The sequence below is a fragment of the Eublepharis macularius genome, chromosome 3 (genome assembly GCF_028583425.1).
Source record: "Eublepharis macularius isolate TG4126 chromosome 3, MPM_Emac_v1.0, whole genome shotgun sequence".
Classification (NCBI taxonomy): Eukaryota; Metazoa; Chordata; class Lepidosauria; order Squamata; family Eublepharidae; genus Eublepharis; species Eublepharis macularius.
Window position 1 is genome coordinate 94,089,068 of NC_072792.1, and position 26,776 is coordinate 94,115,843.

Here is a 26,776-nt window from a genome sequence, read left to right on the forward strand (position 1 = left end):
AAGGGGGGGGCTGTGTGATTTGTGGAATTAGAACTTATTTGCTAGTGGGAAGATAGTGGGTGAAAAGATAGAAGAAAGATCTTAGTTGCCTAGGTTAGGTAGTCAAATTAATAGTGAATGGTCAGTGCCATCCCAAGCAGAGTTACACCTTTCTAAACTTATTGACTTCAGTAGACTTAAAAGAGTGTAAGTCTGCTTAGAATGGCATTGTAAAATGATTAATTCACTGATTTGTCCACAAACCTCATTCTGGTGCAGCAGGAGCTTATACAGGTTTGTTTTTTTTTAACATTTGAACAACATACCCACAGTGGTATCTTTTGCAATGAATGCATGTGTATTCTTCAGTTTACTTGAAATCTACTACTGATCATCACTGAAGGGCTTTTTAAAGCTGTGGAATGACTTTATATCTAAGGAACATACATGAAAGTCAGAGAAATGAACAAACAGTGGCAATCCATTGCCCCCCCACCCCAAGTCAGAACGAAAAGGCAAACACAAGAGTTGGAAACTAAAAGACCACTTTATTGAATAATGACATAACTTGTAAACACGGCACGGGCCTAACTAGCAGTACAGGTCAGGCCCTGGGGTCATTCTTGGACCTCCACCCTGACCTGTCTGGGCGAGTCACCCTCTGCCCCAGGTGTGAACCATCCATCATATGGCTGTGCCCTGGCCTGGCCAGGTGACATGGTTCCTCCCCTTAAAGCTCCACTGCTCTGGCCACAAAGCTGAGGGAGGACTAGCTTGTCCAGGGGTTTCCTACCAGGGCCACTGGGCCATAAAGCAGCCAGCCGGTCCTGACAGACCCCAATTCCCCACCAATGGGGATATGGCAAGGGTGCTCACCCCCGACTTTTAACCTGCCACCGCTAAGGCCAAGCCTCTGCTTAGGCCTTCACACCTCACAAGTGGCTTAAAGCCACCCTGAGCCCTTGCCACAGGTCCTCCAGAAATATTTTGTTCCCCTTCACCAACACGTGAATTCCATCCCCTCAGCAGAGGTCTGCAAATTCAGCCCTGATTTGTGGATGGGGCAGGTAAATTCCCAAACTGTCCACCAAAGTTCAAAGAGGTCTCTGTTGACCTTTTGCCTACCCCTTGTTGTGGCCTCTGAGTCCTCAGAGGATGAAGACCTCGGGGAGGATGACAGGAGTGGGACTATTCCAAGCCCCTCCAGAGGCAGCTGCTTGGAAGACCAGCAGGGAATGGAGCAGCAGGAACCCTTGCCAGAGCAGGTTGAGGAATCCAGGGCAGACTTAGGGACAGAGGCTGTTCCCTTACCTGCACCAGCTCCTGAGACCAGGGCAGAATCTCCACCCAGCTCCCCTGAACCTGATAGGCAGTGCAGAGGGAGACAGCGTCTTGCTGCACAAGAAAGGAGGCAAAGTGCAAGGCTTCAGGCACTCAAACAATGATGTAACGACCTTGAGTTGTAACAGGGTGCAGCACTGCCCTGCAGGTGAGAGCTCTTAAGCCAGGACGCCCTTTCCCTCGTTGCAGAAGCACCTGTGCACAGACCCGCCTGGTTCTACTGCAGCTCAGTTCTGCTCTGACTGCTCTTTGGCTCTGACCCTTGCATTCGGCTCCTTGGACTACGCTTCCTGTCTGCTCCCCCGTTGGCTTGGTTGAACTCCGGACATTCAGAGAGGCTCGTGGCAGACTCCCTGCCTGCATTCCAGCACACACCCCTCTATTGCCGTAGGGTCCAACGCTTCCCGCCAAATGCAATGCAGAAGCATTGCAGACCAAAATATCAGGACACCAGGCTGGTGCTTGCTTATCTCTTGCAAGCCTACCTGTGTCACGGTCAGGGCAAGGTCTCCTGGCAAGGCGAGGGCTGAGCTGAGCGTCAGGCTGTGAGCGGGAGTCCAGAACACGCCAAGGTCATGAGCTGGGGAGTCTGTCTGTCAGGGGCGCGAGCAGGGGAGAGTCAAGGAGCCGTACCAAGGTCTGAGAGCCGGGGGGTCTGTCCATCAGGGGCGCGGGTAGCAAGGAGTCAAGGAGCCGTACCGAGGTCTGAGAGCCAGAGAGTCAGTTACAAACGGAGACAGGCAAGGGGTGGTCAGGGATGGAGCTGAGGTCAGGTCGCAGGAAATCCTTCTGAGCAAGGCAGGATACGAGGCGAGCCACCGGGTGCAAGGAGTGTGAACAAAGTTGCTCCCACTTATAAGGTCAGGGCGGCATAAGAGGGCCAGGTGTCTCGCTGCCTGATTGCTCTGCCTCATCTTCGGTGGTCAGCCCCGCCCGCCGCTGTGCCTGCAGCCGTGCACTCCTCCTCCATTCCCACACCGCCTTGCGTGCATGAGCCTTCCGCCTCGCTGCTGGCTCTCCGGGCTTGGTCTTCCGAGGTGCTGGTTCCGCCTCCTCTCCGTGTGCCCCCTCACCTCCACTATCCTGCGCTGAGGGGCCGGGTTGCTGGTTGCCATCTGGAGCTTCAGGGGCTGGGGGTGCGTCTTGCGCTGGCTCTTCCAGCCCCTCCTCCTTAGAGGAGGAATCATCTGCAGGCAGAGCGCCCCGCTGGGGCGGGTCTCCGACAACCTGCACCTTTAAGGAAAGGGCCTTACCCTTAATCAGGCCTCAGTCATTGCCTTCCAGGTGCATGACCAGGATGTAAGGCAGAAGACCAGTCCTCCCTTCAAACAAAAGCAGCAACCCTGACCATCTCAAGCCTCTTTGGCCTTGCCATTCAATAGTGGCCCACCAGCTCAGGCCCAGCTGGGACCTGATCTGTGTCCTCTTGACTTGGTGTGCCACCCCAAAAACATGCTGTAGCAACAGACAAGGATCCACAACCTCTCTTGCTGGCCACTCACATCTAAAAGAAAATAGTGTTAGCAGGGCTTCCCTTGATTCAAGGGGGAAACAAGCTTGATATGCAGAGGAGTGCCACCAACTCACCCTTTAAATTGCAGGCCCTGTGTATCCCATGGCTGCTGCTGTGGATGCTGCCCCAATGCAGAGAGAATGGGTGCTGAATTTGACCCCTGCCAGGCTCAGTTTGGAAAGAGCCCGGTCTATGCCCATCCAAAACTGATATTTGGTCAATGGAGCCCCATCTAGGTGGCAAAATAGAACCCCTTGCTCCTTGCCTCTAGCTTTGATGAGCACAAGTCCTCTCTGTGTATGGGCCAAGGGTGACCTCCACTCCCTTCTGCCTCTGATCGGGTTTTTGAGCACAAATCATTATCACGAACTGATCCCCTTTACACTTAACATCCCTGGCTTGCAAAGCTTGGCCCAACTCATCCTTAAGGGACTGAGTAACCAACTCACTGACCCTGCGTTCCCTGAAGAAGGCAGTCAGTGAAACAGGCCCTCTTTAAACTTAGAGTAACAGACTGTGGCTCACACTGACTTCAGTCCCTTAAGGATTTCAGGCGAGATGGGCTGTCTCTGATCTCTGGGTGCCACCACCCCGCGGACCCACCCCTCCAGCATCTTCCAGATGTGGAAGTCCCTGGTGGTGTCGGCCAGGCCATGGGCTTTGCTTGCAAAGGCCAGGGCTGCCAGCTGGCTCCGAATGTATTTGACTGCCTGCCCCTTACCTTTCTGCATCACACAGAACTGCATTAAGTGCTCCACAGAGATAAGCCACAACTGGCGGAGACCCACCTGGAGCCTGAACCCTGTGAACTGCCGAACTGCTCTGTCATAGGCCCTCTGAGTGCTGGGTGAAATAGCTAATTGAATTGCCCTGGAAGCCTCAGACTCCCAATCTGCCAAAGATCCTGGGGCAAGCTGGGAGCTGATGGTGAGCTGCTGCCAAGGCTAGAGCAGCTGGGCCAGCGAGGGCCCCCAAGGGAAGCTAGCCCTCCCCCGCAAAGCTCCAACCGTCTCTATGTGAAGCCATGAGGTATGAGCCAGCCGAGCGCTGCACTTGGGCTGAGCCACCGGGCTAGCCAGCATCACCGCACCACCAAGCTGGGCAAAGCTGACCCTAGTACTGCAGAGCTGAATGAGGCAGGACCAATGTCACACCATGTGTCAGGAAGAAGCCGAGGCTGTACAGTCTCTCCTCCACCACCGATCACGAGGCGTAACTGGCTGCTGGGGGGGGAGTGGCCTTATAAGGTCTGTCTCCGCGCCCCCCCCCCAGCATTCCCGAATGCCCGGGAAAGCCCTGTCTGCCTACCCCTCTTTCAGGGAGGCAAATCCTGACCCCCCAGCCCAGCGGTTGTTGCTGCGGCTGGAGAGTACCGCATTCTGTGAGTACTTCTCAGGCAAGATGCATCTTTCATATTGGAGAGCCTCATTTCCTGCATCTGCTGCTGTTTAAATGACTCATTTTAACACCTTTAGGCAAAGAGTTTTAATTTGTTTTTTCCTAAATGCATTCTAAGCTTATGAAAGCCCAGTTTTTTCAACTGGAGGAAAAAGTATGTAACTTAGAACAAGTCGCACAGTGTTTAATATGCATACTTTGGTGGCCCTTAATATGGGGTGTTTCACTTGTTTTCATTTTGAAGGGAACTTTAACTGATAAGATTTTTTTAAAAAAATAGTTAAGATAGAGTAGAAAAATCCTTTACAAAATGATGGAGCGTGTCATTCACAGCACCCCAAATGGCGTTACAAAGAGTCCTCTTAAGTTTCCATGTAACTGGGTATGAGGTAATCCTTTGAACTGGGTACAGATAAAAATCTGTTACCGTTTCTACAGCATGACTTGAGCTGACTTGACACATTTATTCAGTCTCTGTGACGGTCGCTGAAGTCACCCAGTATTGCAATGTTTTCTGCTTTAATCGCCTTATTTATTTATTTTAAATTGCTTTATTTCCTTCTCTTTCTCCAGATCAGCCACAAACATTTGATCAGGCAGGGGATAGTATGCTCACCTCAATCAGCAGGACTCTGTCCCATCAGGAGGCTCCTGTGCAACTAGAGCAGATGGCAAGAGGTAGAAGCAAGCTACAGACAGACAGACCCCAAGCAGCTCAGGAACCAAATAACCTAGAGGCAAAAGACACATGCACCCCTTTGCCTCTTGCACTAATTCCAGGTTCAGCTCTCCTGTCTGGAAAGTGCTGCTTGCAATCATGCAGGAAGCCTGTGTGTCTTTTCAGAGAATCTGAATTCACATGAACAGTGACTTACAGAGCCTGAGAGTCTGAAGTAGTCAAAGCTACAAAAGCAAACAGCAAAGCAACTGAATTTTATAACCACAAGACACTCCAAGATAGGCTTTTGGAATGCTGCTTTCTCAGTGCTTGTTAACAAGCCTAAAAGTTAGGATTCATGGGTGAAAGACCCTCCAATGAGAGGTTAGCTTGGATTACATTTTGATTCCATTAAAAAGAAACAGGAGATTCCCTGAAGCAGCAGTTACAAACGTTTCAAACTTTTCCTCTCTTCTGTCCAGAACCTTAGTGTTCTAAACAGGGAGAAAGGCACACCTCTCACTGTTCAGCAAAGCAATTTCTTATATTATTTGGAATATGCTGAGGTTGGTAGTTAAAGAGGTGTTATATGCATGTGAGCAAGAGCCTTTCACACAGCTTGAACTTTAGCTGATGTTGCCACTGCTGCTGAAGAAAGATGCCATTGCTAAGTTTTAAAAGTTTGTTCTCCCTAGTGTACGCCTTATAATTGTTTGGAAAAATATCTGAATACAGTATACGCTCAGTGCCGTTTGTTTTTCTGATTGTCATCTTTTTCCTTCTCTTCTCTGGCTTTCAGGAAGCATTATCAGTTGTGAGTGAAGATCAGTCTTTGTTTGAGTGTGCTTACGGAACTCCCCACCTTGCTAAAACCGAGATGACAGCCTCCTCTTCCAGTGAATATGGGCAAACATCAAAGATGAGTCCTCGTGTCCCCCAGCAGGATTGGTTGTCACAACCTCCAGCCAGAGTCACCATCAAGATGGAATGCAATCCAAGTCAAGTGAATGGTTCAAGGTAAAGAAGTAACTTTTAAAGACTGGAAATGAAACTCTTTAGGCCTGTTTGGATAAGACGTTTCCTCTGAGGATTCTCCTTAGTCAGGGACTGAGAGTTAGCTTCAAGCTTGCATGTTTGCTGTTATGAGGACAGGTGAATGACCAATGGGAGATCTAGTGGTTATTTATACATGCGATCACTCATAACCTTGGAAGATTAAAATATTGATTGAAGCACCTGCTGTCATTTCCTTCTGGGAGTGAGAGGAAGTAATGTCCCCACAGACCTTTTGTATCATCTTGTAATGTTGTGTTTGTGCAATCCAAGTAACCGTAATATCTGTGCCTCTGGCAAATGCACCAAGTCTGTATTGATCTACAATGGACTGACAAGAAAAGCACATTATAATAGGTTTAGCAGTTTGCAGGTCAGAAGTATGAGTCTTGTTTAGGTTTTTTTAATTGTTCCACATTTTATGTATTGTCGAAGGCTTTCACGGCCGGAGAACGATGGTTGTTGTGGGTTTTCCGGGCTGCATTGCCGTGGTATTGCCCACAACAACCATCATTCCACATTTTGTTCTTCAGATTGTAAGGCCACATTTTGCAAATCTCCCAGAAAATCTGATTTTTAAACTATTTTACAGTGAAGTGGACTTGCATCAGCTCTGTACTTTCAAAATCAGGCTGTGAGGCAATATATTTACTAGTATTCCCTTATTTGAGTTATAGAATCTGAGACAAAACCCCTTTTAAACCTATAGGCAGTCTTTTTTCCTTTCATGCAGAAACATGCATTCATAAGCTTTAATAGTAATGTATGCTTCAATCAGCATCCATGTATTACCATTATCTGAATGCACTTCGATTCATTGTAAATAATTACGATTCTCAGTTCAGTCTTGGTACTCACATCTGACAGAGGCCACTTGTACTGATACTGTTTCCACTGAAGCGTGTGGAGGAAAGTGGTGCAAAAGCTTTCATATTCTCATAACAGGAAGAAACACACCTTTATTCACTTAGAGTATTTTACATAATGAAACTGAAACATTATTTCTTCACATTTCATATCATTCTTTAGAAGGCTTGCATGAGAAATTTCAGCATCCTCCAGACTACAGAAGTTTAGCATTGTTCATGCGTGCATTAGTACAATGTTACCTTTAGATATCTGAAGTTGAGGAAAGTAGAGAGAGGCAGGAAGCATAAGTCATTTCCAGGTCCTGCCTCCCGTTATCTTTAAGTTATTCCAAATAATGACTTCTACAAAATTGTGAAGACTTAACATTCAGACCCTTGATTTGATGGCAGGCATCTAATCATATAGGAGCTGTGTGAGGTACAATCTAGTGCCCGTATGACAGCATAAATTGGAAATTAGCTGATGGAGGGCTAGTCCAATCAGTGTTTAGTAGCATCCATTTGGGTAAAATTATTAACTCTTAAGTGAAGTCTGAACTTCTTAAAATTGGCATTGCCACAGACTTCAACAAAATTTGTGGCTTGTACCCAACTAGGAGAAAATCATTATGGAAACAAGTTCTTTGTAAAATGCTATTCTAAATGACATGAATAGCCTTGCTTCACATTATTTTGGTAATTTTGGTTCACATTAGGATCCTTGAACAGATGACTGCACTATTAAGTAAAACTTGCAGAAATCTCACCAAAAATGTGGGATTGATTTCCACACAAGAATTCATTTCTTCTTATGACCAGCATGCCAATGACATGCAATATCTACCCATAAAGGCAGGCATAAGGTAGCCATGGCTTCCTGGACGGTATTGTTTTATGAAACCATAAGCACTATAAGCTTACAAGTTCTTGCAATGAAATACAACATGAAAAATACAATCCATTGTCCTTATAATAGAATTTCTATAAAATAATGTGGTGAAAAAAACAAGTACAACCATCTCACATATGCACCCATAACAAGTCTCAACCAACCCCAAAAACCACACACCGTGCTCAGAATCCCAAGAAGAAAAGCTCAAGGGAGGGCTGGGTAGGAAACAGGCCATGAGTCAAGTGCAGCCACTATGCACCTTGCTCTTGACCCATGGTCCACAATGGCTTCCGCAGGTTAGTCTTGGGGCCAGTGTTTCCCTACACTGCAAAAACAAAGAGCAGTGCTGGCAATATAGCTTACTTCATCTCTACTGAGCCAGATGTTGACTCTCTTAATTTGCTGTAATAGGCTTAAAGCTCATAGCAGCTGGAGAATACAAGGGAGCCAGTGATGCTATGATACATTTTTAGAAACATATGGGCCTTTGCTTATGCATCAATGTACCTTCCTTTGTATTATTTGGAGTTACTTGCTACTTTGCAGCATTTGCTTGTCATTTCAATGTGTGGTGGAATCTTAAATCATCCATTACAGTTTTGAACAAACAGATCAACATGAGCAAATAGGGTTCAAAACTGTTGGCTGACCTTATGTATTTTGGTACCCTAGACAATAGATAAAGTTGATTGCTTCACTCTAGATATGAATTCCTCAGTTAGCTTGCCTGTCTGAGTCCCCACCCCCAGTTGTATCACTATGACATCCAGGTTTCCCATGCTGGAGTCATAATCTCACTGCCCTTCTCTGCATACCCCTTGGTGAATCTCTCACACTGAAACTGGCTTCTATAATTCATCCAATACTGTCTCCCAGGCTAGACACCCAGTTTGCTCCTCCAGTTCAGTGCAGAAACTCACCTATTCCCTGGTTGGTTGGTTGGTTGGTTGGTTGGTTGGTTGGTTGGTTGGTTGGTTGGTTGGTTGGTTGGTTGGTTGGTTGGTTCATTCATCCAATTCAGATAACTCCTAGTAACTTGTCACCCTAGAATATTTAATGTGTGTAAGTAGATATTACACCATGAATGCATGCGGGGCTTTATAGGGTACAAGAAAATGAGTCTATGTACTGGGACCTTACAGCTGAAAAATAAAGACAACAAAGCGAGGGGTGGATAAACTGGAGAAGAGAACAGAATTTAAATTCTATCTCATATCTGAAAGTACTGCAGAAAAAGTATTGAAATAGCGTTTCTTCTGCTGTTTTCAGTATTTTTTTTATTTGTGAAAAATGTGGAACAAATACCTCCATGTTAAAAACAAGCCACTTTAAATTTGAGGGTTGTAATTTATTTTTGTACCCACTTTATAGCAGACTCCTTTGCTCACTGAACACTGTACTGAGTTTGGAAGCAAATTTCCTCCTGCGTACTAGAGTCTGAGAAGTGTTGAATGCAAAATATTGTTTGGAAAAACAATCAGTCATGTAATACAATGTTAGATAACTACATCAGTGTATGGAGCCCCTAAAACAATTTTACACCATGCACTTGAAAAGCAATGAGAATATAACAGTTACAGTTTATGATCTCTTTGGAGTCTAGAGTATGCAACTGTTATTTCAGCTGGCCTCTCAGCTACAAATTAGTTGAAGGTATTTGGGTCCCACATCTACAGTAGCCAAAGAACACAGATACAGTTGAAATTAAAGTGTTAATACCTTAGGGTGAAGCTAGACATTGATGTAAGAGATTCCACGATATCTTGTGATGTTTGGAATAACAATTAGCAATTAGGGGGTTCTCCAATGCAGATTGGGACTGTGGTGTATTGAAGGGAGGCTAACCTACCCCCATACAATTTTTACAATCTCAGTTACCCCCACAACAATTAATTTTCTTTGTGGGGTGGAGGTAACTATATTAATATCAGTATATTTTCCTCTTTGGGGCAAGTAGCAGCTTTGGAGGAGGTAATTTTCACAGGGAAAGTGGAAAGGATTCAGTCCATTGCCCCAGTGAAAAGCCTGTGATATGCTTGTTCATCTACTGCATTTTGAAACAAGCTGCTGGGTAGAGGGGAGGGGGGAAAGATAAGCCTCATTTCATTCCTCACAGATAAAAGTTCGGACTTTAAAGCTTTGCAGATGGTGAAACAGTATTACCTAGAGTAAGAGAAGTTGGCTAACAGTCTGTATCCAGCTCTGGTACTTTTCTGCTGTCCACAATATTAAATACAAAAATTTATGAGTCACACTGTTTCAGGCCTATTTCTGCCCTGTGTAAAACTTAAATTTTGTAAGACTAGCACTTGATACTGTGCCAAGATTTTGTGTTCATATTCCTTTATTCATTCTTTTTTGTAAAATAAATGCTATCCTGCAAGACAATCTTACTTGTCTCTTTTAGGCTACTGTCTCTAATTCCACATTTGTGCCTTTCCTGGAGAACTTAAACACACTGAATACCATTTTCTGATGGAAAGATATCATAGAAATATTTTAAATACAATATTTTAAGGACCAACTATTAGTGCTATCTTATATAAGCAAAATATTTTTTTTCTGAATTAGTAGTAACAAAATTGAGTAATCTGTACACAATTAGTACAACAATTACAATATATAATTTATATATTCCTTTCCATTAATAAAAGATGTTGTTGAATTAATATTTTATTTTGGAAAATAAGATTCTAGATGTCTGAAAATATTTTGAATTTTATATTTCCAGCATGTAGAGAATTTTAATTTCATATTTGCAATATAATATATTGCAGTATTTTTATATTTTTACAATGCCATCCTAAGCATCCTTCTAAGACTAACTCTGCTTAGGATGGTGCTGTTATTACTCAGAAATAAATGTTTCTCTCAGTTCTTTCTTGAGTAGCAAAATTGTGCATTCCCTGACTATTGAGAGAGAAAGCCACTTCAATCTACTTTTGGAGCCTATGTTACGTTAGGCTAAAAAGAGAGATGTTTTCAGTATTTATGACATCAAAACAGTATCTGCACTAACTAAACTGCCCTTGGTGAGTTAGTTAAAAAATGTTTCTAGGGTGATGGTATTTCAGAAGACTTCTGATGCAGGCTGGGGCTCAGCAGCTGCAGCTTCTTCCATTGCAAGCATTTATAATGTTGGGATAATGCCTACTGAATCACTCCTCCTGCCTGGAAACTCTTGTATTCCTTTTCTGGAATATAATCACCCTATTTTAGTTTTTCTAAGTATAAGAGGTTACAAGTTATGTGGTGTGTGCATTACAAGAGTAGAATTCTTGTGTATTTTCCAGGTGTTTTGAAGTAAAGGGAACACTTGAATAACCTGCCACTGTGAAGGAAAGCATATCCTGTTACAATTCAGTCCTCCTGGAGCACTGAATGAATGACAGCCAGACTGCATAGTCCTATAGTCTACTTTGCTATTGATGTCCTCTGTTCCTTATCTCCTTGGAGATAAAGCAGACTTATGAGTAGGGGTGTGCAAGGAAAAAACTTTCGGCTTTCTTGTTTCGGGATTACCCGAAACAAGATTCTCTACCGGCATTAGCCGAATGCCGAAACAAGAATCTCTTTCGGGATTCGGGATTCGGCATTATTTCGGCATTCTTTCGGGATTCTTTCGGGTTTTTTTGCTGGGAAAATGCCTCCGTCTTTCAGGACGCCTGGAGGAGGCATTTTCCCACCAAATAAGCCCAAAATTGGTGGGGACCTTCCTCTAACCCTTCTCTAACACCCACCCAAGTTTCAGACAGATTGGACTTTGGGGGGCCATGTTATGGCCCCCCAAAGCAGGTCCCCCCATCCTCCCATAAAGGAGCATCTTCTTCATTATTTCCTATGGGGAAAAAATGAAGAAGCAGGCTTCCTTTGCCAGGGGTGGCATTTTGCATGCAAAATGCCCCCTTACCCTCAGGGGCCCTTCTCCCACCCCTCCTCCCACCCCCCACCAAGGCTCAGCCTGCTCCCACTTGGGGGGGCCATTTCATGGCCTCCCCAAGTAGGTGCTCTAATCTCTACCACTGACAGCTGGGGGAGGCTTGTGTTGCCAGGGGTGGCATTTTGCATGCAAAATGCCCCCCAACCCTCTGGGGCCCTTCTCCCACCCCTCCTCCCACCCCCCACCAAGGCTCAGCCTGCTCCCACTTGGGGGGGCCATTTCATGGCCTCCCCAAGTAGGTGCTCTCAGCCCCTAAAGTCCACCCTTCACAGCCCCACACAAACCCAATTCCCCCCCAGCTGCCACACACAGACCCAAATCCCCCCAGTAGCCCCTCACAGACCCAAATCAACCCCCACCTGCCCCACACCCACCATAACCCCAGGAACAGGCTGGCCTGCCCTCCCCTTTTGGGAACCCCTAAACTCTCTTTCCCAGGGCAGTTCTGCACAGACAAGGGGTGCCACAATGGTGGCAGTGCCAAATCGTCCCTGGGAAAGAGCACCTGCCCTGGCACACAGACAACCACCCCCCTGACCCCCCCACCACCCGCAGAGAAGGCTGGCCAGCCTGCCCCATTGTTCCCTATGCTGGGAACCAACCTCCCATCAAAGAAGGGAACACAGACACACAATCATTAAGTTTAAAAAACCTTTATTTTCTCATTTTCAAATTACAAGTGGTCAACAAATCACAACATATTACACTTATTGTCCCTCATAGCACAACACAACACAATTAACTACACATCAGAGAATCTTAAACACATTTTTTTTTTGAAATGGACAAACAGTAAAGTTTTGAACATTACCACAGGTCACATAGTGAGCGGGCACAACAGGGCATGGAAACAGAAGATGATCATAATAACTACCAGCCTAATACAACTCTCCCTCCATAAAACGACTTAATGGGGGGGAACCACTGCAACAAAATCCCCCCCCCAACCCTCTGGGGCCCTTCTCCCACCCTTCCTCCCATCCCCCCACCAAGGCTCAGCCTGCTCCCACTTGGGGGGGCCATTTCATGGCCTCCCCAAGTGGGTGCTCTGCTCTCATCTCTACCACTGACAGCTGGGAGAGGCTTGTCTTGCCAGGGGTGGCATTTTGCATGCCAAATGCCACCCTCACCCTCAGGGGCCCTTCTCCCACCCTTCCCCCCACCCCCCACCACATGCATTCCTTGACAATCAAGAAATCTGGAGTTAAATATAATGTGCATGTAAGTCCCTCAAAGACAGAAGCAATATGACCCATTTGATTTCCACAACCTCAGACACAATTAGGGATCCGTTTCCCCTTGGTGGGGGATCCCCCACTCTCACCTATCACCCCGAAGGGGGAAAGTCAGTGAATGAGCCTTCAAGGTACGCTCCAGGGGCTGCTGCCGTGATGTCACTGATGTCATCTGGCTGCCCTGAGAGTATGCCTGTGCTTTGCAGTGGGCTGATTTGGGCCCTGCAGGCCAAAGCAGGATCCCTTGTGGCCCAAATCTGCCTGCTGTGAATTGTGCGTGCTCCCCAGCCTTGTGTGATGATCACATCACTTCCTAGAACAGACATCATCATGCCAGAGCATTGCCATTAAATGATCATGCGTGTGTGAACAGACCCTATGTATCCTGTAGGCTTCAGTGATGGTATAGTAATGTTTTCACTCACATTATAGAGAGAGAGAGAGAGAGAGAGAAGGGGGGGAGGCACTGAAGCTAGATTATTTCTTCTATTTTACTGTCCCCTTCCAAAGCCAGGGTGGCATTGGCACAATGCCCCCCTCCCCCCGGCCAGAGCCTTAGTACCAGTATGCATTGACAGGCCCATGCATCATAGTCCTTTTTGAGACCCAGCCAAGTTGTGTGCCTTTTGGAGAAAAATGTTCAAGTTGCTGGTGGGGGTATGAACAATTTTTAGATATCCACTGTAGTGCAATGGCTAGAGAGTTGGTCTAGAATCTGGCAGACTCTGATTCTGTGCCTTGTAGGCTTGATGGATGTTCTTGGCTCAGCCTAAGTAAACAATTGTGTTGTGTTTTCCAGAGGCAGTCTAGGTGATTTTGGGGCCCTGGACAAATGTTCTTGACGGGGCCCCAGAACCAGTGCCGCCCCACCACTGGCTCCTTGCCAAGGCCAAGCAATTTGGCAACCTAGGCCCCAGATAGAGTGGGCAGGAGTGCGTTGTTTCCTTCCTCCCCCCCCCCTCCACCCCCTCATACAACTAAGAAGGCCATCGGTGGAGTCACTCCAATGTGAGGCATGGAGCAGCTGTCTATTGTTAGCCTGGTTGTGATGAGGGTGAAACAAATCAAGGGAGAACAGCAATGTGTAAACCACTCTAGGTTCCCATGGGGGAGAAAACCGGGGCATAAGATAAACCTTTAATTTGGTGGGGAGGGGGTATATACATTTTATGTGTATGTGTCTGTATGTTTTATGCATTCAAATCACTTGTGGTGTACTTTAGAATTATATTGAGCTCCACAGTATCCCAAAAACCTTGTCCATGTATTGCAAACCGAAGTCAATCTACCACATCTAGGGTATTCTTCTTTTCCCTACTGCCTTCAATTTTTCTTAGCATTATTGTCTTTTCTAGTGAACCTTGTCTTCTCATGATGTGACATAAGCACTATCATCAATTGATATCTTCAAGGGAGAAAGCAGGCCTGATTTGGTCTGGACATGTCTTTTTCGGAGTCCATGGTACATGTAAATTGAAACTTTCTTCCCACTTCACAGTGTGAATGCTTTTTCCTCCTATGAGCTTTGTCTAAATTTTACTGTACTGATACTGCTCATTTGGCCAAAAGGCCTGCCCTTGATCAATGCCACATTAAATACTTCATAATAAAAATATGTTTTTAGAACCATTTAAAAGTGTCCTTGAGTGCCATACGCCGATTTAAAAAACCATAAGCTAAATGTTTGGGAACACAACCAGATATGTGAATGACTGAAATGCAGCCCAATCCCACTGCTACTTAAAATCCATTTTTGATGGAGGTCTGGATTGTCTTACATTGGTGTCATTGGGCTTGGAATCAGGAACCTGGAAGCGTTCCATGGGGGCTACAACTTTCATGCCAAGGCTAAGAGGGTGGGAACGGGATCTCTCTGGGGTGGCAAACTCTGGCCTTGGAAGTTACTGGCAATTTGGGGGTGGGACTTGTGCAAAGGAAAATCTGAGTAGGGATCTCCCCCAGAATCCATGGTCCGCATTTGCCCTCTAAAGAGATTGCCCTTGGAAGCAGCCAGTTTATCTGTAGGGAACTACTCTCTCTAACCTGAACTCAAGCCCAACCAGGAGTTTGGCAGCCCTAGGAAAATTTCTGAAAAAGATGGCAAAGGAGGGCCAGCAACTGATAGAGGCATGGAAGCCCACACCAGGACAGTAGCAGGGGCCTACTTGGGCAAAAGGGACGACCAGTGCTCTCATCCCCCATAGTCCACTCCTTTCAGCCCCACACAAACCCAGTTCCCCCACCCCAGCTGCCACACACAGACCCAAATCCTCCACTCAGCCCCTCTCAGAACCAAAACCACCCTCAGCTGCCCCACACCGAGTACCCCAGGAACAGGCTGGCCAGCCTGCCCCATTGTTCCCTATGCTGGGAACCAACCTCCCATCAAAGAAGGGAACACAGACACACAATCATTAAGTTTAAAAAACCTTTATTTTCTCATTTTCAAATTACAAGTGGTCAACAAATCACAACATATTACACTTATTGTCCCTCATAGCACAACACAACACAATTAACTACACATCAGAGAATCTTAAACACAATTTTTTTTTTTAAATGGACAAACAGTAAAGTTTTGAACATTACAACAGGTTACATAGTGAGCGGGCACAACAGGGCATGGAAACAGAAGATGATCATAATAACTACCAGCCTAATACAACTCTCCCTCCATAAAACGACTTAATGGGGGGGAACCACTGCAACAGGGTCCAGCAGAACCTATGTCATTTCCTGTGGCTGTGCTTTCAGTTCAGACACACAAAGCTGAACTGGGCACTTCCAAGGCACTGGACAATGGTATTTCTGGAGCAGTTCTGCAGAGGTCTCCCCCCACCCCCACACCAGCCTCAGAATTTACCTGGGAACATCTGTGAGAGATCATCATCGGCCGGTGCCCATCCACCACTCTTCCCGCATCCCCCAACCATGCAAACCCAACATTAACATCAAATTTTTTTTTTTAAACATGAACAGAACATCAACTTTTAAAAAACATAAGCACAACATTTTTTTTTGGGTTTTTTTCCTTTTTTTTACATGAACAGAACATCAACTTTTAAAAAACATAATCACAACATTTTTTTTGGTTTTTTTTCCTTTTTTTTACATGAACAGAACATCAACTTTTAAAAAACATAATCACAACATTTTTTTGGGTTTTTTTTCCTTTTTTTTACATGAACAGAACATCAACTTTTAAAAAACATAATCACAACATTTTTTTTTTGGTTTTTTTTCCTTTTTTTTACATGAACAGAACATCAACTTTCAAAAAACAGTACAACAATTCTTCTACAATTTTTTTTACAATGATTTCATCTGATAAAAACACCTAAGCAATCCCTATCTAACCTGTTTCTCCCTCCAGTAGCAATCCATGTTTCTGGGGCATTATTTTTCATAATAAATTTGGTCCCACAGGGTATGTCTCAGTGATGGGAGATGTTTTGAATACCCTGGGGGGGGGCTTTCAAATTGCTGGGTGTTTTCCCTTTGCCACTGGTTCCTAACCACCCTCCCTCTACTGGCCGGTTTTAACTGTATATACAGGGTTTTATACAGGGGAGAGCGCGATTCCAAAGGATTGGACTCATAGAGGATGCAGGCCACAAGTTGGGCTCACCTCAGTCACTCTGGAAGTCCAGTCCTGAGAAATCGAAGAGGCGAGAGTTGACCTTCAGGAAGGTCAACTGCTCGACTCTCCATGGGAGAAGGCGAGTGCGATGTGGGCCGACAATGTCGCCCGCATGTGAAAAGACGCGCTCGCTCTCCACGCTCGTCGGAGGGCATGAGAGCAGCCGCTGCGCCTCGAGGGAGAGGTCCGGCCAGACCGACTCCTTCCTGGCCCAGTAGCTGAGCGGATCGGTGGAGAGCGACTCGCAGGGCTCCGCGAGGTAGTCCCTGACCATCGCCTCCGCCGGATCCTCTCTCACGGTCCTCACGACCCCAGAGGGGACGAGGGCCCACCGGAGCATCTCCATCTCCATCGGCACTCCGGTGGTGGCCTCGGGGGGGGCCTGCGCAGAGGGGGCGTCAGAGGGACCCGCACGGCAGGGCCCCTCTTGCGTCCCCCCTGTCGACAGGCGTCCCCTCTTGGCCTGCCTGCGCCTCACCCAAGAGCAGAGCCCGTCTCTGGCTTGGGTGAGGTTCCCGTCCCGCTCGGCGAAAGTGCCCTTTATGCGCGGGTCACACATGGTCGCCAACATGTATGACTCTTCCTTAGTGAGAGGAGTTAGCCTGGCAGCTATGCCCTGCTGCAGCCTTCTCACTAATGCGCGCACCGCTGGAACAAGGTCAGCACGGGGCGCGACCCGGTCTGCAAGGGTGGCCAGATTCCTCTGGAGCGTGTGCACCAGGGGAATGACCAGACCGAGGGTCGCCGTGTCTGACGAGACCGCCACAGTGAAGTCCTTGAAGGGCTTCAGGACCTCCACTGTCTGGGTGATGGTGAGCCAATCCTCCCGGTTGAACTCACCCACCTGACTCGCACCGCGGTGCTCGGAGAGCCACGCGTGGAGTGCGGCCTGCTGCTCCACCAAGCGCTCAAGCATGGCGCAGGTGGAGTTCCAGCGAGTGCTGACGTCAGTGATCAGAGCGTGCTCTGGCACACCTGTCCTGACCTGTGTCTGGCGCAGTTCGTGCGTGGCCTTCACGCTGCGCGAGAAGTGACCCGTGAGCCTCCGACATTTCTGGACAAGTAACTGGAGTTCACGGGTCCGGGTATCCACGGGTTCCTTCGAGGAGCCCAACCCCAGCGCATCTCTCACCACTAGGTGAAGCTTGTGAGCGGCACAGTAGACGCTCTCTCGGCTCACTAGATGCGCCGCTGCCCTCATGTTCTTGCCACCGTCCGTCACCATGCATCCCACGGTGGCGGGTCCCTGGCCTATCCACTCGTCCAACTGTCTCCTTAAGGTGGCAGCGATGTTCTCCGCCGTGTGGGACACGTCGAGCACCTCGGCGTGAAGCAAGGCCTTGCAGTAGCCGGCCTGGCGGTCTCGCATCCTTCCCTGTCTAGCTGTGCTAGGCACCTCCCCCCGGCCCCCACCCAGAACCGACTCGGGTTCCCACCAGTGAGCAGTAAGCGAGAGGTACGCTTGCTGCACACTTGGGCAGGTCCAGATGTCCGATGTGAAGTGCACAGTTCTCCCGGCAACCCGGGACAGCTGTGCCTTCACATGATCCCTGGCAGCCCTGTAAAACGAGGGCACCACCGATCTGCTCAACGACGTGCGAGCAGGGACGGCGTACCAGGGAAAGCAATCTTGGAGCAGCCCTGAGAAGCCGAAGTCTTCAACTACGGAATACGGTTGCCCATCCACTGCTATCATGTTGACGATGTGGCGCGTGATGCGCCTGCTCGCCCTCCGGATCCCCTCTCTGGGCACACTAGCGCCCTGCATACCAAGCATCTCCGGGAGAGAGGCTTGGCGTCCCTTTCCTGCAGGTACCCTTGGGGGGAGAGCACCAGAGGAGCCTGCCTCCTTCTGGCTAGCTGGCGGCCGTGCGGCGCCACTCGAACCCTCCTCCCGAAGAAGCACCGCCTGGTGGTGCCTCTTCATATGGTACCTCATCCCAGACGTGGAGAGATGCCACACATCTTTGCCACGGCTGACGCGCTGCCTACAATGCAGGCACAGGGCTGCTCGGGGATCCTCCGTTGTCTGGAAGTGCTTCCAGAGTTCGGAGGAAAAGGGCATCCCACGCTTCCCAGGAGAAGCGCGTTCGGGACCACCCTGCGGCACCTCCTGTGAGGTGCTCTGGCCGGACACACCGTGTCCCACTCTCGGCCGGGCAGGTGGGGATGGACGAGGCTGAAGGGGCAGAGATGTGGGCTCTTCCACCACAGTCTCTGCCTCTTCCTCCCGCGTCCTCTCCTCCTGCACAGCCGCGAGAGGCCTGCTGCTGGCCTCAGAGGAAACTGGGGTGGACCGCCCCAGGGGGGGTCTCACGGGCAGTTCCTCCAACATCCTCCGGGTTCCTGGGGTGAGCGGGAGCGCAGGGAAAGTCATGTGCTCCGCGCCCATCCCAGGAGACACCACATGCTGCCCCTCCTCCAGCAGCTGGCTCGCAACCACTGGAGGAGGAGGAGCCTCAGCAGCAGGCCCCTGCCCAGTGCCAGCCCCTGCCTCACGCACCCGGGTTGGGGGTGGCCCTCCAGCAGCTGCCTCAGGAAAGAGAGTCTTGCGAACCCTCTTCCTGTCACCAGAAGCCAGGCTGGTGAACGGCAGCAGCGCAGGGGAGGGCCTCCTCCGCTCAGATGGAGGGGCTGCCGCAGCAGTCCCCCTCCCCCTCCCCTCCTCCCCTCTAGATTTCTCCCTAGCCTTTCCCCCGGGTCCCCTCTCCGCTTTCCTCTCTGACATACTTTCCCCTCCCAAATTCAACCCTAACTAATCAGAAAAGATTTAGAAAACAAAGGTCAACTTTGTTTTCAAGACCTAACTAACCTGCTATAAATCTGTGTTTCTAGTGGCTCTGTGACTTGGAGATGAACAATCAAGTGCCTTTTTAAGCAACCCTATTTATGTCAGGGAACCTGAGCCTGCCAATCAGCTGAATTCCTCTGGAATTGAGCTGGCCCTAAACCCCAATAACAGGTGACAAAGCCTTAAACACTCACACACTAGTATGCCCGGGCCGGCCTGGCACCACCACGTGTGCCAGAGATGGGCAGTGGAACCCTAGTTATGGGGGCACTAATGGGAAGCCTATTGACAGCTATTACAAATTTTTATATATATATATATATATATATAGAATTCAAACCTAACACTCACTCACTAATGCTTTCCCTGCTGAGTCCCTATTTAGTTTTTTAAAAAAAACTAGGCTCGGTTTCCCTAATAATTATGTTGAGGGCAATTATCCACTGATCACCTACCAACTGGCCTACCTACCTAAGAGACACTATTTAGCGGGACCGATGTATCTGTGGTATGTCGGTGTGGGGTGTGGATGTGGTGTTTTGAAGATGAGCCTCCCCCCTCCCAAGCTAGCAAGAACCCACCCCCAAGGCCACCCAAATGTCAACCCGGACTCGCTCACACTAACACCAGTCCTGCAGTCCAGCGATGTTCAGGCGGTCTTGCAGCTGGTCCTCCTCTCCTCCACGATGCTGTCAAGAAAATTGGAAATGTTAGCAGAGTCAACACCACACGCCGCACACGCAACCCCAAAATTCAAGGCCCCGTTGCACAAGCCAAGTCAGCCCCCCCCCCCTTAAAGGCTAGGGCCAACCAGCAGCAAAACAAAACACATCCACCCAGCAGAGCTTCTGGCCTGTGCAGGCCAGAAGCTGGCACACTCATTTTTTAGTCCTGTGAAACAGCAGTTCATGCCCACCCCACACTCAAACTTGAAAAATGAAACATGAAAGAAAGCAGGCACTGCGATCAATGCTGGCCCCCCTAACCCCCAAACAATATCCTCTTGCCCAACCAGAAAATGCCCCCCCCCCCGGCCCAAGCCATAAAGACAGAGCCAAAGCATATGCTCGCAGGTAGGCACAGCAGCAGACATAAGCTCAAAAACCAAATTTAACAACAACCCTACCAGTCCACCAGTGCAGATGTCCAGCAATGTTGATCCTCCACGCAGAGATCTGCAGGCCGATGTCCACCAAGTGCAGTCCAGTCCAGAAGAGGTCCACCAACGATAAACAACCTGAATGTGAAGCAAAACAGTGAGTGCCAGGCCAGCAAACGGGAAGGGTTACCAAAGCCGGAGCAGCAGGCCTGTGTGTGGGCCGAAGGCTGGCACAGTTGATCAGGACGGAGCCTGTTGGGAATCCTTGCAAGCAGGGGACCAGACACAGAAACGCAAGCCACACCATTCCAGATTGTGGAGCACAACTGTGAGTGCCAGGCCAGCAACCAAAAAGGGTTACCTTGGCCAAAGCAGCATACCTGTGTGTGGCCCACAGGCTGGCACAGTTGATCAGGACGGAGCCTGTTGGGAATCCTTGCTAGCAGGGGACCAGACACAGAAAGGCAAGCCACACCATTCCAGATTGTGAAGCACAACTGTGAGAGCCAGCCAGAAGAAAGGCTTCTGGCCTGTGTAGGCCCGAAGCTGGCACACTCTGGTTTTAATCTTAAAACAGTGGATCAAGCTTAAAGAAGGCAAGCACAACAACCAATGCTGAAACCCCCCCCCCCACCATCAAAGATTGTCTGCCCAACCTGTCCCCCAGGCCATACCTGTGTGTGGCCCACAGGCTGGCACAGTTGATCAGGACGGAGCCTGTTGGGAATCCTTGCTAGCAGGGGACCAGACACAGAAAGGCAAGCCACACCATTCCAGATTGTGAAGCACAACTGTGAGAGCCAGCCAGAAGAAAGGCTTCTGGCCTGTGTAGGCCCGAAGCTGGCACACTCTGGTTTTAATCTTCAAACAGTGGATCAAGCTTAAAGAAGGCAAGCACAACAACCAATGCTGAAACCCCCCCCCCCCACCATCAAACATTGTCTGCCCAACCTGTCCCCCAGGCCATACCTGTGTGTGGCCCACAGGCTGGCACAGTTGATCAGGACGGAGCCTGTTGGGAATCCTTGCAAGCAGGGGACCAGACACAGAAAAGCAAGCCACACCATTCCAGATTGTGAAGCACAACTGTGAGAGCCAGCCAGAAGAAAGGCTTCTGGCCTGTGTAGGCCCGAAGCTGGCACACTCTGGTTTTAATCTTAAAACAGTGGATCAAGCTTAAAGAAGGCAAGCACAACAACCAATGCTGAAACCCCCCCCCCCCACCATCAAACATTGTCTGCCCAACCTGTCCCCCAGGCCATACCTGTGTGTGGCCCACAGGCTGGCACAGTTGATCAGGACGGAGCCTGTTGGGAATCCTTGCTAGCAGGGGACCAGACACAGAAAGGCAAGCCACACCATTCCAGATTGTGAAGCACAACTGTGAGAGCCAGCCAGAAGAAAGGCTTCTGGCCTGTGTAGGCCCGAAGCTGGCACACTCTGGTTTTAATCTTCAAACAGTGGATCAAGCTTAAAGAAGGCAAGCACAACAACCAATGCTGAACCCCCCCCCCCCCATCAAAGATTGTCTGCCCAACCTGTCCCCCAGGCCATACCTGTGTGTGGCCCACAGGCTGGCACAGTTGATCAGGACGGAGCCTGTTGGGAATCCTTGCTAGCAGGGGACCAGACACAGAAAGGCAAGCCACACCATTCCAGATTGTGAAGCACAACTGTGAGAGCCAGCCAGAAGAAAGGCTTCTGGCCTGTGTAGGCCCGAAGCTGGCACACTCTGGTTTTAATCTTAAAACAGTGGATCAAGCTTAAAGAAGGCAAGCACAACAACCAATGCTGAACCCCCCCCCCCCCACCATCAAACATTGTCTGCCCAACCTGTCCCCCAGGCCATACCTGTGTGTGGCCCACAGGCTGGCACAGTTGATCAGGACGGAGCCTGTTGGGAATCCTTGCAAGCAGGGGACCAGACACAGAAAAGCAAGCCACACCATTCCAGATTGTGAAGCACAACTGTGAGAGCCAGCCAGAAGAAAGGCTTCTGGCCTGTGTAGGCCCGAAGCTGGCACACTCTGGTTTTAATCTTAAAACAGTGGATCAAGCTTAAAGAAGGCAAGCACAACAACCAATGCTGAAACCCCCCCCCCCACCATCAAACATTGTCTGCCCAACCTGTCCCCCAGGCCATACCTGTGTGTGGCCCACAGGCTGGCACAGTTGATCAGGACGGAGCCTGTTGGGAATCCTTGCAAGCAGGGGACCAGACACAGAAAGGCAAGCCACACCATTCCAGATTGTGAAGCACAACTGTGAGAGCCAGCCAGAAGAAAGGCTTCTGGCCTGTGTAGGCCCGAAGCTGGCACACTCTGGTTTTAATCTTAAAACAGTGGATCAAGCTTAAAGAAGGCAAGCACAACAACCAATGCTGAAACCCCCCCCCCACCATCAAACATTGTCTGCCCAACCTGTCCCCCAGGCCATACCTGTGTGTGGCCCACAGGCTGGCACAGTTGATCAGGACGGAGCCTGTTGGGAATCCTTGCTAGCAGGGGACCAGACACAGAAAGGCAAGCCACACCATTCCAGATTGTGAAGCACAACTGTGAGAGCCAGCCAGAAGAAAGGCTTCTGGCCTGTGTAGGCCCGAAGCTGGCACACTCTGGTTTTAATCTTCAAACAGTGGATCAAGCTTAAAGAAGGCAAGCACAACAACCAATGCTGAAACCCCCCCCCCCCCACCATCAAAGATTGTCTGCCCAACCTGTCCCCCAGGCCATACCTGTGTGTGGCCCACAGGCTGGCACAGTTGATCAGGACGGAGCCTGTTGGGAATCCTTGCTAGCAGGGGACCAGACACAGAAAGGCAAGCCACACCATTCCAGATTGTGAAGCACAACTGTGAGAGCCAGCCAGAAGAAAGGCTTCTGGCCTGTGTAGGCCCGAAGCTGGCACACTCTGGTTTTAATCTTAAAACAGTGGATCAAGCTTAAAGAAGGCAAGCACAACAACCAATGCTGAAACCCCCCCCCCCCACCATCAAACATTGTCTGCCCAACCTGTCCCCCAGGCCATACCTGTGTGTGGCCCACAGGCTGGCACAGTTGATCAGGACGGAGCCTGTTGGGAATCCTTGCAAGCAGGGGACCAGACACAGAAAGGCAAGCCACACCATTCCAGATTGTGAAGCACAACTGTGAGAGCCAGCCAGAAGAAAGGCTTCTGGCCTGTGTAGGCCCGAAGCTGGCACACTCTTGTTTTAATCTTCAAACAGTGGATCAAGCTTAAAGAAGGCAAGCACAACAACCAATGCTGAAACCCCCCCCCCCCACCATCAAACATTGTCTGCCCAACCTGTCCCCCAGGCCATACCTGTGTGTGGCCCACAGGCTGGCACAGTTGATCAGGACGGAGCCTGTTGGGAATCCTTGCAAGCAGGGGACCAGACACAGAAAGGCAAGCCACACCATTCCAGATTGTGAAGCACAACTGTGAGAGCCAGCCAGAAGAAAGGCTTCTGGCCTGTGTAGGCCCGAAGCTGGCACACTCTGGTTTTAATCTTCAAACAGTGGATCAAGCTTAAAGAAGGCAAGCACAACAACCAATGCTGAAACCCCCCCCCCCCACCATCAAACATTGTCTGCCCAACCTGTCCCCCAGGCCATACCTGTGTGTGGCCCACAGGCTGGCACAGTTGATCAGGACGGAGCCTGTTGGGAATCCTTGCAAGCAGGGGACCAGACACAGAAAAGCAAGCCACACCATTCCAGATTGTGGAGCACAACTGTGAGAGCCAGCCAGAAGAAAGGCTTCTGGCCTGTGTAGGCCCAAAGCTGGCACACTCTGGTTTTAATCTTCAAACAGTGGATCAAGCTTAAAGAAGGCAAGCACAACAACCAATGCTGAAACCCCCACCCCACCATCAAACATTGTCTGCCCAACCTGTCCCCCAGGCCATGCCAAGAATAAACTGCAACACCTTTTTGCAGAGGCAGGCCACAGCAGCACATTGCCCAGCATCAAAAAAATTTACAAAAATTTTAAAAAGGCCTACCAGGTGTCCTCTCAGGATGTCCAGCACAGTTGATCCTCCAGGCAGATGTCCTCCAGGCTCCAGGTGCAGTCTCTCTTCTTCTCCTCTCTCGGTCACAGCTCAGCAGCAGCAGCAACAGAAGTGTTCCAGACAGTCTTGCTCCAAATTTAAATCCCCTGCTGCAGCCTCAGCCAAAGATTTAAATCTATTGGCTGGCATGAGAATGCAGCAGTGGGATTGGTGACTCCTAAAGTCCCCAGTCCCCTGCCTTTCCCCACCCACACTCCAAGAGCCACCCTCCTCCTGCTCCCCCTCCCCTACCTGTTAGTTTTGGCGGGAATCTCTGCTGCTTTGCAAATGCAAAGTGCAATGCAATGCTTGCACCTTGCATTTGCAAGGCAAAGCAGGATTCCCTATCCTCCTTTGCAAGAGGGGTGGGGGGTGACAGAAGGAGTGAGTGATTCACTCCTTCTCCCCCCCTCCCCTCTTCTAAGAGCCTGCAGGAAGCCTTTGCTTCCAGCAGGATTTTGCTAGCCGCTTGCTAAGGCAAACGGCTAGCAAAATCAAAATGGCGATTCTCGAATGCCGAAAGAATGCCGAAAGAATCCCGAAACGTTTCGGGTTTTTCTTTCGGCAATCCCGAAACGTTTCGGCATTCCCCGAAACGTTTCGGGATTCTTGAAGAATGCCGAAACACTTTTGTTTCGGCATTCTTTCGGCATTCAGAATGCCGAAACGCACATCCCTACTTATGAGTTACCCTTAGTCCTTGCTATAGGCAGCCCTTTTGTTCTACAAATAGTGGCAGTTGATGCTTTAGGGTGTTTTTTTCTACAGTAGCAGAAACAAATGGGTATGCAGACCCTTTAAAATTAGAGCTGATTCATATCTTACATTTAAAACTGGCACATAAAAGTATCTGGCTTCAAAGGCAAGAATACATGCACAGTAATGGCTCAAAATTGTTAAAGTGGCTGAATTTCCCAAGTAATAAACATAAAAGCAAGGAGTAATCATGGCTTCTATGTTTATTTCAGAGATGTCTGAGCATTTTAAACAGTTTGAAAGGAAAGTATCAATCAGCAGTAGTGAGGTTCGTTCTACCTTGCTTAAAGTTAAGTTATAAGTGCACTCCAAGGAATCATGTTAATGTGCCAAGCAGGATATCTCCAATTTCTCATTTTTTTTTCATCAGGATCCTTCATTGCTGCAGCAGAGGCTGTTTCAAAAAAATTCCCTGAGTTTCAGAATTGGTTTGTCCAATGGTACAAGGGATTTTACTGTTGCACATATAGCACTTCCTCTGTGGCCCTTGTTCATTTTTCAGCAGTATGATTGTAAACAGCATTTGATTGTAAACACAAAATTCTAGGCCACATCTCCCAGATTCCAATGAGAAATGCTAATATGGCATATTTTCCCTCTTGCTTTGTTTATATACAGTTAAAAACCTAACTCTAGCAGCTCTAAGAAGTCTGCCAAACGCTGATTACTACCATTCAGTCTACAAAATTCACTGAAAAATATTTACTGTGCTTTTTAATACACAATTGCCCATTTACAGTCCAAAACTGATTATATACTTTATTGCTACAAGAGGTATATGTTCTTTACATTTTAAAGATTTTTCTATAAAACAGAGGAATGCAAATTTACAAAAAGAGCTAAAGAAGTAATTAGCATCCTTTTCCTTTTAAATAATTCAAAATCATTTTCATTGGCAAAAATGCATCAGACTGCATTGCCTGCATTTATATATCATCAGCATTATCAGAATGGAATGTACTTTACCTTAATGTAGAAGAGTTACAAGAGTATAAATAAAAGTATGTCCAACAATAAAAATGTGTTGGAAATGTTGATTCAGTTTGTGTTTGTATTTCTATTTACATTTTTTAAAAGGCAGACTACATTTTGGTAAACCTTTCCTAATTAACAATGTAGTTGCAAGCTTACAAATTTAACAGATAGGAAAAGTGATTTTTTAAAAATGAACAGCTTTAACAGGTTGTCATAATTAATTTATTTTTGGATGTGTACTAAGAGAGAAGTTCAAAATTCTAAGATCTAATAGTGAGAGCCTGTGATTTTGTAGGATAGTACCACCAAGTCCAAGTTCCTAGTACTGATGATAAGAATATTTGTACCCTTTCTGTAGTGTAACAAATGGTTCCTATCTTCTGTGTGTGTGGGGGGGGGGGGTGCGTAATCACCAGCACTGTTGTACCTGGGCTCAGTGAATGACTAACTGAGCACTGTAAGATTGGGGGGTGGGGGTGGAGTCAATGAGAGAGAAGAGGAAAAGGCAGAACTGGGGGTATATTTTATGTTCTTTATTATTATTATTACAGCACTTAGCCTGTACATTAACCATAAAATTTAAGTGCACATTTTACAACCATTT

At 48.2% G+C, this 26,776-nt stretch overlaps 1 protein-coding gene across 2 annotated transcripts in view; it reads left to right on the plus strand.

Moving 5' to 3' along the window:
• The window catches only part of ERG (ETS transcription factor ERG), a 130,391-nt gene that overhangs the window by 57,156 nt on the left and 46,459 nt on the right, over nt 1-26,776 (plus strand). For both annotated transcript variants that reach the window (XM_054974344.1, XM_054974345.1), the window contains exon 2: nt 5,689-5,906. In XM_054974344.1, the coding sequence (XP_054830319.1) occupies nt 5,689-5,906 (218 nt within the window). The remainder of the gene's footprint in view (nt 1-5,688; nt 5,907-26,776) is intronic.